Source organism: Labrus mixtus, chromosome 7 (genome assembly GCF_963584025.1).
Source record: "Labrus mixtus chromosome 7, fLabMix1.1, whole genome shotgun sequence".
In the NCBI taxonomy this organism is placed as follows: domain Eukaryota; kingdom Metazoa; phylum Chordata; class Actinopteri; order Labriformes; family Labridae; genus Labrus; species Labrus mixtus.
Genome location: NC_083618.1, coordinates 18,675,344 through 18,694,177, shown reverse-complemented (window position 1 = coordinate 18,694,177; position 18,834 = coordinate 18,675,344). Strand labels below are relative to the sequence as shown.

At 40.0% G+C, this 18,834-nt stretch overlaps 1 protein-coding gene and 1 long non-coding RNA gene across 2 annotated transcripts in view; one reads left to right on the top strand and one right to left on the bottom strand.

Annotated features, from left to right (window-relative positions):
• LOC132978266 (metabotropic glutamate receptor 4-like) overlaps nt 1–6,347 on the top strand; it is a 188,734-nt gene extending 182,387 nt beyond the window's left edge. The window contains exons 10-11 of the mRNA XM_061043419.1: nt 1,379–1,625; nt 4,559–6,347. Of these exons, the coding sequence (XP_060899402.1) occupies nt 1,379–1,625; nt 4,559–4,608 (297 nt within the window). The 3' untranslated portion in view covers nt 4,609–6,347. The remainder of the gene's footprint in view (nt 1–1,378; nt 1,626–4,558) is intronic.
• The window catches only part of LOC132978268 (uncharacterized), a 95,963-nt gene that overhangs the window by 29,746 nt on the left and 47,383 nt on the right, over nt 1–18,834 (bottom strand). The window contains exon 2 of the long non-coding RNA XR_009673883.1: nt 8,159–8,230. This is a non-coding gene — a long non-coding RNA (uncharacterized LOC132978268). The remainder of the gene's footprint in view (nt 1–8,158; nt 8,231–18,834) is intronic.

Genomic DNA, 18,834 nt, shown 5'->3' with positions numbered 1-18,834 from the left:
AAAAGGAACAAAGAAAATTAGTTTGTTGTTGTTGTAAGCCTGTAAAAAATTCAACCAATGTCTGCCACGAGGTACCAATCTGATGAACCAATCACGCCTCCCTGTCTCCCTGCTCGTTCTCTACTTTGCGTGCACTAGCCCACACTCAAAGCTGGTCACCGATGACGGAGTTTATACTGCAAGTTTGTCGTTGGCCATTGTGAGTAGTTAAATAGTCACTTTTTTTATTTACATGTAGTGTGGTAAAGTTCAGTGTTTACTTTACTGCTGAATGAGACATGAGACGACGTAGTTTCTACACAATGCAAGCGATGAGCTGAGGTCCACTTCTGGAGGAATGCCGGCGCTAGCATATATAAGTGAGGGGCGTGGCTTCTGAGGGGAGGGGGTGGGTGCAGACGGAGCACTGAGGGAATGTTACTTTCAAAATCATGCTAGATTTTCCGAAAATGACCAACCCTGACTTTCATTACAAATATTTTATTACTCTGAACAATGTTACCTGATGTCATCATAATAAAACAGTATCAAGTTAGCAGACAATAAAAAGTGTGAAAAAGATAAATGTCCTAGAATGTTTTTGGATTCCTGAATGTTCAAGTACCTCCCATCGTTAGTCAGTCTACAAAAGGTACAGACGGACCTCCCGCTGTGGAGAGTGCCATAACGCTTTTTAATGCATTGAAGTCTGCAGTATCATTAAATTGTAAAGTCTGCAACACAACTTACAAGTGAATTCCTCTCACATGGCCAGTCAAGCAGTCACGACTTAGTTATACATACAGAAATGACACGAGCTTCCTTCTCCTTTAATGCTTCCCTGAAGACAACTCATTAATTCGCTGCAGCTTTGGAAACAATTAAAATAGAATGAGTGAGAATGACACTCAGAGTCGCCCTCCCCCATGATTCAGCGGATCTGACCATGTGTAACATTTTCACAAGCTTGTTTCTTTTTTTTTTTTTTTTTTTACGAGTGTGCTCGTTACGAGTCAGAAAAGCATCCAATCGACTGGAGTTATCAATTCTGGGTTCAGGTTGACGTGACGGCCATATTAAAATTAGTATGGCAGAAAATTAAACAAACAAGGTGGCCTTGGCTGGTTTGGCACACACTCCTTAGAAGCAGATGAGACGCTGAATTAAAACAAGTTTTACGACATCACTTGCATTAAACAGTTATGAAGCCTCCATTGGACACAGTAGAGGCGACTTCAACAACAGCTTGGCCAACAAACGGGTCATTGGATGCTTTAATCAGAAAGATACACAGCAGATGTCACTTGTTCTATACAGGCCACTACCCATATAGAACAATCTGCACAATCCAGTGCCAAGACAAAGGTAATGCCTGTTTGTTGTGTTTTTCCTCTTGCAGCTGTACATCCAAACAACCACTCTGACCATCTCTGTGAGTCTGAGCGCCTCAGTGTCCCTCGGGTTGCTCTACATGCCGAAGGTCTACGTGGTTCTCTTCCATCCTGAGCAGAATGTGCCCAAGCGCACACGCAGCCTCAAGGCCGTGGTTACCGCCGCCACCATGTCCAATAAGTTCAACCCCAAGGCCGGACTCAGACCCAACGGAGAAGCCAAGACCGAGCTGTGTGAAAGCCTCGAAACACAAAGTAAGCACACAAACATGCTAATGAGGAAACTGTTGACTAAGAGCACTGATTGTGTGTTTTAATTCTTAGGCATGTTTTTGTCCTTCAGCGTGCGTAAATCAAACCAACTGACGCACAGATAGGAAGCAGAGTTCAAAACAATTACTAATCAACAGATGTGCAGCACGTTATTTAACACTTCATTGAATTCAGTAAATGAATGGCTGTTCATTTGGATATTGTTTGCGACTCAGGAGGAACCATTACAGGATGCTTTGTTGAATTGTGGTTGTAAAGTCCTGAAGAGAGACTGGATCACAGAACGTATGCTGCTGTTTCACAACACATCTTCAAGTTAACCTCAGTAAATATAGGATGTTTTTTTTCCCACTGATATTTCCTCCTGATGTAAGAATCTGTGACTATATGTTAAAAAGCCTCGACCGCTCTGATGCGTTCTCTGCATTGCGGTGTGTAGCAGCCCCACTCTGACATGGCATGTCTCTCAATAATTGAGTGTAACCCAGAATTTCCCACAGGGATTAATAAAGTATGTAACAACAAATTTAAACATTTTTAAATTTACATCTTTGTGTTGTATCAAAATGCTCTGTTTAAAACTTCTACTTCACTCTGTCAAAACATGATGGTCATTTTCTCGGGTCTATGACACGACTACTTTTATTTTATTTTTTATTTATTTATTTATTTAATAGAAACACATGCTATGAGCATTCCTTCATAGGTAAAATACAAAATAGAAGCAGTGCGTACAGGTTTCTATCATACAGGTTTTTATCATACAGGCTTCTATCATACAGGTTTTTATCATACAGGTTTTTATCATACAGGCTTCTATCATACAGGCTTCTATCATACAGGTCTCCATCATACAGGTTTTTATCATACAGGTATCTATCATACAGGTTTTTATCATACAGGCTTCTATCATACAGGCTTCTATCATACAGGCTTCTATCATACAGGTTTCTATCATACATATTTCCATCATACTGGTTTCTATCATACATATTTCTATCATACAGGTCTCCATCATACAGGTTTTTATCATACAGGTTTCTATCATACAGGTATCTATCATACAGGTCTCCATCATACAGGTTTTTATCATACAGGTATCTATCATACAGGCTTCTATCATACAGGTCTCCATCATACAGGTTTTTATCATACAGGTATCTATCATACAGGCTTCTATCATACAGATTTCTATCATACAGGTATCTATCATACAGGCTTCTATCATACAGGCTTCTATCATACAGGTATCTATCATACAGGTATCTATCATACAGGTTTCTATCATACAGGCTTCTATCATACAGGCTTCTATCATACAGGTATCTATCATACAGGTATCTATCATACAGGTATCTATCATACAGGCTTCTATCATACAGGTATCTATCATACAGGTATCTATCATACAGGTCTCCATCATACAGGTTTTTATCATACAGGTATCTATCATACAGGCTTCTATCATACAGGCTTCTATCATACAGGTTTCTATCATACTGGTTTCTATCATACATATTTCTATCATACAGGTTTCTATCATACTGGTTTCTATCATACAGGCTTCTATCATACAGTTTTCCATCATACAGGCTTCTATCATACAGTTTTCCATCATACAGGCTTCTATCATACAGTTTTCCACAGTTTTCTAGCATCAGGTTTCTAGCTTACAGGTTTCTAGCCATGTCTAATTGTAAGGGTAAAGATGAAATAAAAACGGAGATATCAATAATGGAGATTATTTGGAGACAGATTGTAAATAATCAAGCAGCTTCTGCCTCTCCTTTCTGAAGACGCTGGATCTCTCAGCGATTGCCTCATCCTATAAAAATGCTTGACTCTACTATATCAGTGAAACACTTTGGATTTATACAAGTGAAGTAAATAATGACTTCAGCAATTGAGTCAGCAGAAATTACTCATGTGACGCCCAAAATACTCTTCCTCAGCTCGCCCTGGAGCACGGGAAGGTTTTAATCGGTCACGTCTGTCAGCAGAGATGCATTCCCTCCGTCTGCCCTGCACAAACAAGAAATGGAGCCTATTGTGACACGTTTTGAAACTGTGTTTACCCCTTACTTCTCATACCTCGGCTGGTGAGAAATGTTTCCCTTCATAGAAGGATAAAAGAGCCGACATCGTGTAACTGTTAACACGGAAAGCTGAAATCAATATGAACCGTGTGACAATGCAGTGCAGGAACAAAGCCTCATCGGCATAGCTCCATGTAAACTCAAGCCAACATTTATTCCTGTCCCTCTTTAAGTTTCCGTGGAGGGTTAATGAGGCTTTTTGTTACAATAAGTGGCAGGAAGGGAAAGATGCAGAATTGATAGCCAGCAGCAATTTATCCTGATGGGGGGTTACCGTTTACAGGGGCTGCACAGTGCATTGCTATTTGAATAAGCACCATTCGTCATTGTCATCGCCCATGTGGATATGTGGCTTGATGAAATTGAAAAATTCTTGTCTGGGCCAGCTCCCACAACTGCGGAGATCTGGTGGTGATATGTCAGGATTTATCTGCTCCACCTCAGCGAATCAGCTAACACGGTCTGCGGAGACAGCTGGAAAGTTGAGGCCTGATAGCCGAAGAAAAAGGAGGTGTTGGATGAGGGGGGTTGGGTGGTAGGCTTTACTGAAGCCCCCGTCTGCTGGAGGTAATGTATTCAGGGTAATGCATAGATCGAGGGCAAATCATATTGCCAGAAAATTAAGGAATAATTGGCAATTACAGGCATTGGTCTGACATACCATCAACTGAACACTATTTTTCAGCAATTATTTGACATTTTTTAAAGGTCCAGACAACATATTACCGACATATGACCTAATTTTTCTCACCTCATTATGATATTCCACCTTGACTCCACTTGACCCTTTACCTCCCCCCTCCCATTCTTCTCTTTCAGATTTCTCCACAAAGCAAACTTACATCAGCTACAGCAACCATGCAATCTAAGGGACAAAGGGGTCTAATGAGAATTCAGGATTTCCAGACCGACTGCAGAAAACATGCAGTGGAATATCACACGGCCGGCGCAAAAAAATAAAATGGATGTGTCATTGTTTGCGTGGAGACAGCAACAGCATTGCCCAAAGACGTGACATGGCGAAGGGAGACCACAGGGATGGACAAGCAGGGGGACCAGAACACATAAAAGTAAAAATTGTAACTTTCCATCTTCTGTCTGCCTCACAAGAAAAAACAAACATAAAAGAAAAATGAAAAATACTTGCATGGCAGAGGCCCGGAGATTGAAGGATGGAGCTTTCCTTTTGAGTGTTTACATTTCAGCTACGCCCTCTCTCAAAGACTCTTCTGTCATGCTGAGCAGTTCTGACTGAAACTGAGCTCAAATACAGAATGTGTTCAGGTGTTCTCAGTGTTGTCTGCCAGTTCTGCAAACTATAATTAATCTCAAAACCCCTAAAGGCTTCACAAGGGATTAATCAACACCAAAAAGGCATGAAAACACGGTCCATGGATTTCCGGACAAACACAAACACGACATGGGTTGTGTTTGTTTTTATTTCTAAATGTGCTCTGCTCTCATGAGTCAAACGACTGAAAGTGATTACCATCATCTCAACAATACAACAGATCTGTACCAGACTCCATGTATTTTTTTCCCTAATCCAGGTTTCCACTGAGTCAAAAAGAATGACTACAAGATGGTCTCTGCCGATTTTGAGCATGCCAGTTTCAACATCCTGTGTTGTGTTGTTAAAAAAAATAAGAAAAAGAAAAAAACAGTATCTTTGGAATGCGTTTAAAACTCTGTTGCAGCGTCGTTAACAATTGTTTGGGCCTGAGCCTGTTGTGCGTTAAAACTGTTCTCCAATGGTGAAGGTCTAGTGAGTGATTATTTATCTGTGCTTAAGTGAGGCCATGATTTGTATTACCAGCTAGCCTAAGGCTGCCACTGCCCTCCGCTACCTGTCTGTGCTTTGAAACGGTGGTTCCTGGTTAAAACAATCCGTACTTTAGCCAGGAGATCTCTCTGTAAGCTGTCGTCCAGGATGACCCTCCCATCACTGCCACCAGCTATTCTCTCGGTCACACAGAGTGTAAGGGTAAAAGCTTAGCTGTACAGATCCATTAGGAGGGGAATTAAGATGAAGTATGCCCTTGAGGGGATTTCGCAATATGCCCTTAAGGTGATATCCATAATGGACCAGTTACGGGGAAAATTCATCACCACACATGTCCTCCTCAGGCACTCTCGTGATCAGGAGGAGATGTCAGGGAGTTGTAAGGCTTTTCAACAAATGAAAATCTAATAGCAAAAGTATAGAATATCTCGATCAATCACCCTCAGCTGGCTGAACGGATTAATAGTTGGCTTAGTGCGGTATAAAAGCCCTCTAATGTCGAGGGGAATATTGTGGGGTCATTTGTGTTGTGAATTCAATGCTGCTTTTCATGCCTCCCTCTGTATTACTTTCAACACCATTTGTGTTGCAGAATAAAATGTGAGTGCTGACCAAATAAATGGCAAGTTAATGTATGTTATTAAATAGATTGATGATGTCTGCTTTATGTCCTAACATATCCTAAAACTGGGGAAAATGTACAAAAAGATACAGTGCCTGGCTATCTGAATATGTATTTGTAAAACCTCATGAAAACTAATGAAGTGTGTGAAGCATGTTTATTTTTTTTTTATACAAAAATTTTATTTCTATTAAAAATGTTTTGAAACTTCAAAATCCATTCTCAGGTTTGTGTGACTCAGGGGAACCCGTCAGCTCCTTCTTTCTCCTAGTTAGTTCATTAATACGACAACGTCACCTTCTTCTTTTATTTTAAACACATGAGTATGTGTTGCATCAGTAAGAAACCGACAGTATGAAGGCAGACCCACATCTTAATGCTTAATGATTGGCAGCACTTCTTTAGCGAGTGTGTTTTTTATCTCAGTTGTAAACTAATACGGCTCTGAAGAAAGAGACAATGGCTGCCATGCCTCTGAATAGCATGTTGCCATAATTGCTCTGATAATGGCACTGGAAGGATGGAGAATTGGTGGAGGGAAACATGGAATTATTTTAAATGAAGGGTTAGCTGCTTCTTGAATCCAAGGCCTCTAGCTTCAGCGAGTGTTCAGGATCTATCATCTCCACGCCTCCGATGCACTGCTGATCTACAATAACAAAGACTCACAAATAACAGTTGTTACATAGCTAGTGCGCTAAATGCATCCTCGGTACGAGATAACAGTAACATGCAGAGCAGAGTGTTTATCATCTTCACACATCAGAGACAAAAGGAAGCATCTGCAATGTTTTTTTTTCAGATTTCAGGCTTTGGAATTAACTATTCTTCATTTTTTGCCTTTTGGTCAAACAGGAGGATTCACACATTCACACTTGTATGCCACATTTTTACGAAAAGCCTCCAAAGAATGATATTATAAATCATATCACAAGCCAAAGACGAGAGGCTCGGTGTCGTGTTCCCATCGCATGCTGCAAACAGTGTTGAGAATTCAGCTTGAAGTCAAAAGCTCACAGGAATGTAACATTCTGCCAGATTTTTCACTTCATCTACACTTCGTACTGCATTACCACACTCACTTCTAAAATGAATAATTCAAATAATTAATCCGAAAATAGAAAGAAGAGAACACTAGTTGGCTGCCTGCCCAACAAATCTATATGTGGGAGACACTGCAGGATGCAGATGGGGCATACTAACTAAATAAATCAATACATTATTAATAAATAACTTTAGGCTAAGGCAAGCAAGAGTTTCGTTTAACTTCTCTGTTGTTCCTAAAGAAGCACAAGCTGGAAAAAAATCAGTCCGACACAGTTCTTACTCAAGTTCTTTGGGATTATTGGAAACCAGAAAACGACTGACTTCACAACTGCTTCTCTGCAAAACATGTGGGTAAGATGTCAATGTTTACTACATCTTCTTTTACAGCACATATATTGCCTGTAACTTGTCGAAGAACAGCATTATTTCCTTGTGTAAAAGGGGCCGCCCCCTCTCTGGTGTCACCATTTAGCAGTTGATGTGAAAGGCATGGCCAGAGAGCCTTTTTTTCCGATTCAACAAGTCAAATAGAATCAGGAGACCTCACCTAAACGAATCTGCAGTAGTGTTTCACTAAAGAAGCAGATATGTAAATGTGTTCAACAGATCTTTAGAACTCAAGAATTCACTAAGATAGATGAGTGTCACATAGAGATAGCGATAAAGGTTTTATTTGTAAAGCACCTTTCATTACAGGTAAAATTAATGTGCTTTACATTGACAACGCAGAGGAGAGCTGATCCAAGGCCAACAAACAGGTCTTCTTTGAAACAATGATTTGTTAACTGCTCTCTCTCTCTCTCTCTCTCTACAGTATAACTGGATACATTATATTGTTCCAAAAACTGCAATTTAAAAAATATATATATATAATGTATATGTTCATGTAAATAATGATGTACATGATGCACTTTTAATACATTCATCTAAAAGTCGGCTGCGTCACATACAGGTGTGACCAATTTACCCGTATGAAATGCTGACACATCCGCCGTCATTACTGAGAGTGTAGCCGTAACCATCACACTCTGCACACGACCTGAAATGTTTGAAAATTCTCCTCCATTCATTGTTGCTTGCAGGCTGCGGGATAGTCTAGATAGTGATACAGACGAGGCTGTCAGCTCCTCTCTGTAACATCTTTTCTCCCTCGTTAGCTCAAAATCATGAATTTAAAGAAAACAGTGGGAAATTGTTCAGTTAATAAAAACCTGTGGAGCGCTGGACTGATTAAAAGACTCAAAGTCACCAGCAAAGATGTCAGTGCTACACGACTTTCACCATAGGCTGAGAGCTCAACTACCGTACTGTAGCTAGTAGGAGTGCAAATGCCAGAAAGCAAAAAAAACAGAAGGTACTAAAGGGGCTACACAGCTGCACAGAAATAGCACTTTGACAACTATGCGGAGTGGAAATCATCACGCAGGAAGACGGTAAACCTTTACCTAAAACCTAATTCTCACAATCATTTTTTTTTAGTCATCCATTTTTTCCTGATTCTTTTTGAGATAGATTTGATCTAATATTGAATGTGTTATTTCACAGGCTAGCAGTTTTTCGTTTATCCCGTTGACATATAGAAAAAACAAACAGCCGGCAAAATATAACTTCCTTGGCGGAGGTAAAAACAACTTTTGCTGAAATGGCTTTCTGAAATGAGACACCACCAGGTTTCTCACTGTGCACTTCAGCTCCAGTCAGGAGAGACTCCCGTTTCTATAACTAAGGACTTCATTCCCTGACTGTGGAGAAGACAGGACAGTATATATTTCTTCTCCAACAGCTGGCCTGTCCTCGCTTCGATGCGTCTGACTCTGAAAACTGGCAATTTTCAATAAACTTGGAGAATATTTCGGACTATACTTGAGATGTTGTCAGGGCGATGTAATGGCAGAACACATTCAGAAACACATTTCTGTGGGCCGTCATAATGACACGAGTATTGAAAGGTTCAATGCGATCTACTCAGCTGTGTAATTGCAGATATAAAGATGCAAATTCAGTGATAGAGGTTGAGAGGTTTAGCCACACAAGCTAAGGACTCATATACAATGATTACATAATGAATGTAACACCGTGTTGTTAATGTGCTGGTCCTTTAATGTAAGAGCAGAAAACAAATCCAGATCCCTCCAGAGTGTGCCCCCTCACTTTATTGCTACATGATCGCAGCGACAATGACAGCTCATTCAGATTAATCGAGCAAATTAATTTCAATACAGCTTGTACAGCGGAGGGAAATATTAACATGAGCAAAACCCATCACACGAGGACGGGATTACAACGCAATTATTAATCCTTTCATATGTTCTTGAAATGGTCTTTGCACGATTTACTAATACAATTGGATCATGTCGAAGTCCTTAAAAAGAGAAAACTGCCTTTTTCTATTCAGAGAGCTGTGATTTAATTTGGTTTTAGTCGTCGAATAATTTAATTTAATTGACAATTTAAACTTCGGCTGATTAAAATTGATGAGTCAAAAGTATTAGAAGCAATAAAGCAGAAACCTTGAGGACACTCCATGTTGAAATATGAGCGTTGAACAGATGAAATGTGTATCTACTCGCTACAGTCCTCTTCCGTGAGCAGCTGAAGATAACACAGCTGCCCTCAGGTGACAGAATGAGCACAGGAGCCCATTTGTCTAGAATTGAGCACCAATATACAGCCGGATGGAGAGACGCAATGTAGTGATGTTACTCTCAAGGGTCCTCTGACTGAGCGCTCTCAGTTGGGCAGCATTGCTATTGTAGACCGTCATAAACAAACTCAGCACTGCCTGCTCCGCTGTAAAAAAGTCTGATCTAGAGGAGCGATTTTCCAACAGAAGAGACAGCCACAGTCGCAAAAGGCTCTGCAATTCATGGAGGACTGCGACTGAAGGACGAGATTAAGGGGGGGGGGGGGGGTGGGGAGGATTCTATTGTATGAATGAAGCTTCATAAGAGGGGAAACAGTTTGTGGGAAGAAAACAGAAGTAAACAGCACAGAGTCTAATGATGACATGTTTCTGCTGAAAGAATCAGAGCTGAACAATGTTCAATGGTAATTGGACTACACACCCATTCACACACTGATGGCAGAGGGTTTTATGTAAAGTGACCATCAGAAGTAACTAATCCCATTCATATGTCAAGACGAAGCAGCGGGAGCAATTCAGGGTTAAGGGTCTTGCCCAAGGACACATCGGACATGTTGTTGCAGGAGCTGGGGATCCAACCCTCAACCTTCCATTTGAGAGACAATCGACTCTACCAACTGAGCCACAGCCGCACATCATGTTCAATGATTCGACTGATATTTCATCCACCTCATGGGCAACCCCTCATCCAGCTCACATTGATGCTCTTGTCTTCCTACACTAGGACAATCTTTGGGTGCATCAAGATTCGATTCAATTTCCATTCTTGGGGGTCACGATTCGATTCAAAATCTATTTTCAATTCACTATGATTCTAGATTCATGATTCAAAGTTGATTTTTGAATTAATACATACTTCAGGATCTACTCCAGTCATCTGTGAGACTGACTGAATTCCTTGCTGCTCTATTTGGTATTCTACTGAGTTAGGCCGTGTTCACACATGACTTATTTTTTCAGAAAAAAGCGCTGCCATCAGCAGATTTTGAGCGCTTATGTGCGAGTGCTCTGTAACCTTAACAATGGGATCTAGTCTGCGGTGCAACCGCGCCGGAGCACAACGCATCAATTTAGCACAGAAAAGAACAAGCGGGACGGGAAGTCAGACACCGATACAACATTAAAACATCCGGTTTATTTTCAGAATAACACCCTCCGTTTTGACGGTTCAGAAAAATGTTTGTTTGTGTGTTTATGTGTTTATAAGGTTTTTATTGAGTTTTATACCACGTACATCGTATTATCTCGTGCTGTCACCAGTGAATCTGTAAAATTACCGCGGAAACTCCTTTGTCTCCGTACTCCAGCTGTCCAGCTGTGCTCTCCGTGCTGCGGACTGAGAACGCAGCCGGTGGGTGTTGACGGATGAGGATGCACGGACCCGTAACGGACCGGAGCGGACACACAATGCACACATATCTGGTGGAAGTTTGCCGTTTTTGGGCACCGGTAACTAGGGACGTAGGTTACTACTCATCCTGATTGGTCAGCTGTCAGAAAGGCGCTTGACGTCACCCAGCGCTTTTCTGAAAAGTTGAAATAATTCAACTGAAAAAGGCGTCGGGCGCAGCGCTTTTTAAAAAGGCGTCATCCTTTTTCCTTTTTCCATAGGCTTGTACGTAAAAAAGGCGCTGGCAGTTGAAAAAAGAAGTCAGGTGTGAACACAGCCTCAGCACTTAGCAGGGAGTGACAACATTTAGATTTTTGGAAGTCATGAATCTATTTTAAATCTCACAAGATAAGAATCTCGATTTTTACATAAATCGATTTTTTGCCCACCTCTATCCTACACATAGACCAGGATAGAAAATCTTAAACTGACTGAGGAGGACAGTGAGTAGTCGTTTTTTTCTTTGCCAGTTGTGACTTTTTTTTCTCTGCACTCCCTTATATGGTAGTTGTAGCACATGTGTTATAGTTGTATACTTCATTGCAGCTGTTGCAGCCTGCTCTTTCTGTATGTAACTGTCTGCTTTCAGCAGCATATGCATTACATTTTGCTGTATTTTTGCTGGTTGCAGTGTCTTTCCTTCTCTCATGGTTTTATTGATAACTTCCTCAGCGACTAGTCGACATCCACTCCACTACTATCACATGACTGTGTCGACTTAATGAATCACTGTATCCGTGCAAGCTCTATAATGGTGAAGAGTGATCAGAGATGTGGTGCATATACACAGTGCATACACTTTGTTGCTAGGGAACAAGTACTTTGTGAATATCCCGCAGACATTGCATCAAAGGAGTAATGTTCTGATACTTGTTCTTGATACATGTGATGATGTTTTTATAATGTAGTTTTTGTATTTTTACATACATGCAGAGAAGTCCCATCTGAACAATCTTTTACCTACATTGCTGTTTAATACATTTTATCTTCAAGAATCAAGGACACGTTTGAGATTAACATGAAAAGATTCAAGGAAAAAGATGCGACCACTAATGTCAGTTTCTATGTATGTTAAAGATATGATAATACCAAACAAGAGGACAGGAAAATCTATCCGAGATAAGATCGAGACAAGACCAAGTACATAAATATCACTGAGAAATCATCAATTTGTGTGCAGGGGGCGTGTTACTCACTTAGTCTTTAATACCGGGAAAGTTGCGGTCGTAACTGGGGGATAAAAAACAAACTATGAATGAACTGAAGTTATCTGTTCTTTTAAAAAGAGGTGTTTTCCTTCTCATCACAGTAATGACTTTGAAATGTAGCCAATCAGTGGGGGTCTTGACTGGTCTTGATTTAAAAATCCGGAGTCCTCCCAGTGTGAGACAGAGACAAGACGGAGTGAAAATGTGTTCGATTCCGAGACGAGACAGAGACCTTCAAAAAGGGGTCTCAAGACCGTTCTTGAGACCAAGACTGATATTGAGTACTACAACACTACAAAGACTTTACAACTTCTCTTACATGTTTGAGAAACTACTTACATACAAATCTTTGAAAAAATACTTTTTGTTAATCAACCTAATGTAACGTAGATGCCAAACTATCATACATCAGTTGAGCACTGTAGCTTTGAACTGTGAACTGTTTTCAAACTAAAACATCAGGTGTGTTTTGGGGGAACTGATTTGAGCTGCACACACATTTCCTGTGCTGGCTTTTTTTTTACGTTGACGTATCTGGAATTGACTGAAAATAAACAACCATATCCATTTTCATTGAAATGAAGGAACATGTCATTCAGAGCAACAGTGTGACTCACTGGTGTATTTTCAAAAAGACTACAATGGAGGTGAGTAATACAGAGAGCTGAGCAGCATTGAAGTACTTTACAGGATAAAGTCTGCGATGCTTTGGGTCTGTAAACATGATTCATAGGAGGACAAAATGTAGAAAAGCTCAAGATCTTGTTTTACAGTTCTGATGAGCAGCGAGGTGTAAAGAGTTCTGATCAGCTGTCTGAATGTGACATTAAAACGCTTACAGTCTTTAATCCAATTCACAGAAGATGTGCAGCTACAACATCAATAAGCTTCACAGTACTGACTTGAATTAGCATCAATTCTTGAAACAACCATCAATTCAATCAACTCCTCCTGTTCTCATTTGTCTGAATGAATCCCTTAGTGGGGTATAATGCAACATGGGATTAATTCATAATCTATCATTTTAAATGGGCTATGTCTGTATGTATTTATAGCATATTTCTTCATCATATACATTTCATGAGATGCACCGTGTCTTTGAGACCTCAAAATATTAGAAATTAAGCTGGATCTTTTGTCTCTTTTGGAAGTGAAAGTATTTTCTTGATTCTGATTGAAGGCTAGATTCCATCAGTCTTAATTTTTACATTTCTTAATGAGTCATTTGAATGATCTTCTCCTGTCACTTTACTTATGTTGATTCTGTTTGAATGTGTTTATTTAACCATTGACCAGTGAAGCTGTTGTCTGTTGTTCTTCATCAAGAATAATCTCTGTGTGATCTTGCACATGAAGATGTTATGAGTCGTCTAATCTCAGAGGTTGTGTCTTTAAAGAGATTATACTCGTCTGTCTGAAACACGCAGCCAGTGATCATCTAGACGGCGCAGTCCACTCGACGACGCTTCTAATTGAGCCCGAGGGAAGGCGGGGAACCAGACGAGTGCTGTATGTGGAGCTCCCTAGGTTAGGGACACACTCGGGTGCCATGTTTCCCTCTGGGAGGAAAAACAAGTGTGAGGAGGTGGGTGAAGCCTTTACAATGAAACTAGGCCATCCTAACAAGGACTGGGAAAGACTGTGACAGTAGAATACAGAGCTGAGTATACCACAGCCTGGGTCGCTCATACTCACTGCCAATAATGCTTTCATTTGCTATGCACCATTTCACTCGCTGCTTTAAGCTCTGCTGACATCAAATGCATTACCATGAGGTTTGGTAAATATATTTCCTTACAGATTCTTTCAGGGGGATGACTTCAAATATCAGGACTTGTTTTAGATCATGAAAAAGAAATGTGTCCGTCAGCACAGATTTAACAATGGAGTTCTGCATGTCAGCGCTGACATGTTATTCTTTAATCAATATTTGATTTTTTTTTTTTAATGAATGTTTCATGCTTTCATATATTCATAATTCATCACAACTGAATTTCAATTTCGGAACTGCCACTTCTCCTTTTGTGCACCTACACGTACGCTGTATTTACTCTTTTGGATCAGAGATATTGGATTGAGAGGACGATGCATCAAGGATTGTGGCTTTTTCATGGTTGTAGGGATGCTGGTTGGTCCAACACAGACTGAGACTTTTGAACAGGACTGGATGGAAGGGATTTTGTGGAGGAATTTAAAGGAACCTAAAGGATGAATCATACTGACTCCAGGCATGCTCTACTGCCAGGGTTGACATTTGTGACTTTCTGTTAATATTGAAGCAACTATTGGATTGACAAAGTTATTCATGCACCTTCCAGGCTGAATTATTAGTACTTTGGTGAGTCATCTTTTTTTCGTTAATGCCAGTGACTGTTTAACTTTGTCTGGTTCTTTGTTGGCTTAGCAACAAAAACACAAAAACAAGTGCATGAACCCTGAAAGGCAATTTTGATAAAACTAATCTTTGTGACAGAAGAAGCTGAGAGCCGAGGGGTGAAACATTGTGTCTTCTAATCAATGACCTCCTGACTGTCCCTTTCATATCCTATCAACTGGTGGCTTCTTACTGTTTGACGAGACAATGTGATTGTATTCATTCCTGGGGCGCTGGTGGGGCAGTGGTTAGTGCGCGCGCCGCAGGAATGGAGGCTGTAGTCCACCAAGCGGGCGGCCCAAGTTCAAATCCGACTTGTGGCTCCTTTCCCGCATGTCATTCCCCACTCGCTCTCTCCCTGATTTCCTAATCTATCCACTGTCCTATCTCTCCAATAAAGGCACAAAAAACCCCAAAATAAATTTCCCTTCCCATTGGTATATCGTTGTTTGACATGTTGACGTGGTTTCAGTATCTAAAAAGCAGATTGAGCTTGACTGTTTTATGAGATCAAGTGTAAAGTCTTCTCTCCCTGCACGTAGTAATAAGGTTTTCTGAATAGTGAAAAATGTGTTCAACAATTTCCCTGCTCTCGATGACGAAGTGGACACTTTCAATGCTGGCATGCTAGCATGCTGATGTTAGCATTTAGCTCTAAGCACTGCTGTGCCTCAGTACAGCCTCAGACTCTTACACCGTGTAATCCAAACTATCCTTATCCTAATCTGCTTCTCTAAATCCATGTTACTTATTCTAACAGGATTATGCTGTAGTGGCTGGCGCCGAAAGAGGGGGACCCCCCCACCCCCTTTCCAGATGTTAGTGTAATAAAGTGGTAATAAAATCTGAAATAGAAATTCGTACAGATCATGTCTTAGTCTCCTCTTATGTGTTTGACCCTTATAGCCTCTCCTTATTAGTTATATTACCTACAGGGATCTCACAGCAGCAGAAACTAGTCAAACAAAGCACATGGAGTAGTCGTCTGCCCGATGAATCCAGAGCTCCATCACGGTCAAAAATATTTATTTCAGCTAAATGTTTAATTTTGTTTCCTCGGTACTTCCAAGTTTATATCTACAGTTTTTTGCTTCGCTGCTAAATGTGTCTCCATATTTGTTTCTCTGGCATTACTGCGAGCATAGAAACGATTAAAACACTGAAAGCAGCCTCTAAGATCATAAAAGTATATAAAGAAACCACTGTATACAAGAGCTTCCTTAGTACCTGATCCTGTTGAAGGTGGACTGCAGACGCATGTTTGCATTTTAAATGCACTTAAAATGATTTTAGAGAGAGGGAATAAGAGGCTGTGTTGACGCCTGAAGCTGTGAGTTTTGTTGACTTAACATGAGCTATGTTGGCATGTGGGTTAATACTCTCTGTAGTCTTAATTAATATGAATTAATTTAAATATTATTATAGTAAAAACTGCAAATCGTAAAAAGCTCTTACTGCGTCCCTCCATTGTTGATTTTGAGTTGTTATTGTGAATGCTCCGGTTAATACATGTAAATAAATACTTATTAGTCATGTACATACAGTATGTGAGGCACAAAAGAAGAAGTTGTAGAAGAAGAGGAAGTGAGTGGGAAAGAGTGCGATCAGATAACTATCAGACATCAATGTGGACACTGAAAGCACAATGTATATGGTAAAGCGCTATCCCACTGCAGTGCGATCACAGAAGTCTTTTTAATGCCAGGTGTAAATAAAGAGGGTCTGATACAACTGACTGCAGTGTGTAGTGTTCACCAGAAAGCAAAAAAAGAAATGCACTCAAAATAGAATGGAGAATGTAAGCTGCTAAAGAATTTTGAGTTACAATACATATTATTATACAACTATTGTAATAGTAACTATTGCCTTACATCTATTATCTTTATTATACATATTAAAGCGAATCTAAGATCTGCTCAACTTCAGCTAATATAATTAACATAATCAGTGCTCCCTGTTTCATCATCATCACAGTTACTAACTTTAATATAAGACTGATCAGTGTAAATCACACTTAGCTCTCGACACATCATTTGACCATCATTACTGACATTGTTGCTTTAAATCACTCTCATTCATTGTTGATGCTCTGTTGGACTCTGTCCTTCTCCTTCTTCCTGCATCTTCCTTTATCATCAGTCTGGTTCTGTTCGAGGTTTCTGCCTCTTCAAGGAAGTTTTTCTTTGCCACTGTAACTTTGCTAAATGTTGCTGAGTGCTCATGATGGATTAATGTTTGGTCTTTGTAGATAATATAAGTGCGTAAGGTATTTTACCTGCTCCTTTTATAAAGTGTTTTGTAAATTGGTGCTATACCAATAAAGATTGATTGATTGACTGTTGTTCCACACATTTCTCCCATAATGCATTGCCCTAAGAAAAGTTGACCTGCTTCCAGCTGGGAGCTCTGACGTCACACAAATCAGTTCCTGTTTTTTTTTAAAGTCGAAACTGCAAGTTGTGGATCTTAATTCCCAATACTCTTCTTCTTCTTCTTCTCTTCTTGTTATCACCGATGTTGTTATTATTACAGCACGTGTTCGTCATTATTACAGTGTTATGTAACTGACCCACAGGTTAAGTTATGATTCTACAATAAAAGTGATTAAACAAACAGCTATGAGCCCCAGAAGGAGAATACATTTAGACTGTATCACCATGTAAACACTTGGCTTTTGTGTTGTACTGTTCCCTGGCTGGAGAACATTGTGGGGTTATTTTTTGTGAAGCCTCGTGGGACATGTCTCATTCTTAGACTCCTCTCTGCTGTGCATGTGAAAAGAGCTGAAACTGGTAGCAGGAGGGAGAGGGAGTGTTTTCAGAAGTAGAAGCTGAAACCCGGGAATACTGGTGAAGAAAATATTCAAGCAGTAGTAGCAATCAATAATCCTACCATTATGTTTCTACTGCAGAGCATTTAAAATATCCCTTAGTGCTGCTGGAAAATTAATTTTTCAAAACCTCATCTCCAAGAAAAATTTGAGAATGTTTTTTGGAATACCTGAGATTTTCTAGCAAGTTAAATAAATGACTGACAATTTGTTTAGTTTTTTAATGCATGTTTGGTGCTACTGGGGACAAACTGGTCTGATCAAGGTGTTTTGATATGGTTTAAATTATCTATCAAGTCAGACAGTGAGGTAGTCTTTATTCCAGCCCCTCTAATGTATTGTTTTTCCCCCCTTTTTGTAATTTTTTTTTTTTTAATTTTCTCACTGATCCAAACATGTATCAAATTGACCCCAAAAATCAAAAACATACTAAATGTTGTGAACTCTGTGAGCAACTGGCATCCTAAAATACTGTATATGCAAGAAAGGAGAGTCAAACAGGTTCACAAGAAATGCATGTTCAACATTTAGCTTATGACATTCATTTGTTTTTCATGCCTTGCCCCTCAGACAACCAACATCCACCACTAAATATATTGTATCAAACATATGTGTTAGTTGGAGCCCCTTAGGATCAGATTTCCAGTGTTTTTCAGAGAATTCACTTTTTGATCACGTACCTGAATCCTCACTCGGCCTTGGGTTAACCATAACATTTTTGTGAATCACAAAAAAAATATATTTCTATGTCTACTGAATATATATATATCACCGTAATTCTAGCAGAAGATATTTTCAGGACCAATAGTGGAGCCAGTAAGTTGAGGACTAGAGCAGTGATTGTGCAGTGTGTATAACAAATGAGATGACAAAGTGGATAACAAGTATGCAGGGAACATCCACATTTGTCTTTTTCAACATGGGACCCTACAACTGCTCAGTTGGTGTGTGGACTTTGTAAAGAAGTAGGTCAAGTCTAGACAGAAGTAGGCTCAATCCCTGAAGCTGTTTAAAAGCATGATTTATAGCGAACCATCCACCCCCCCTCACCTCTACAACACTGCATAACACTGTAGGTAAATGTGACGATAGGCTTAAAAAAATCATTCTTCTTACATAAGCAGAGATGGGAGTCTGGGTACAGACCGGAAAGAAGCTCATACAATAATATATCTGCACAGTTATCACAAGATGCAG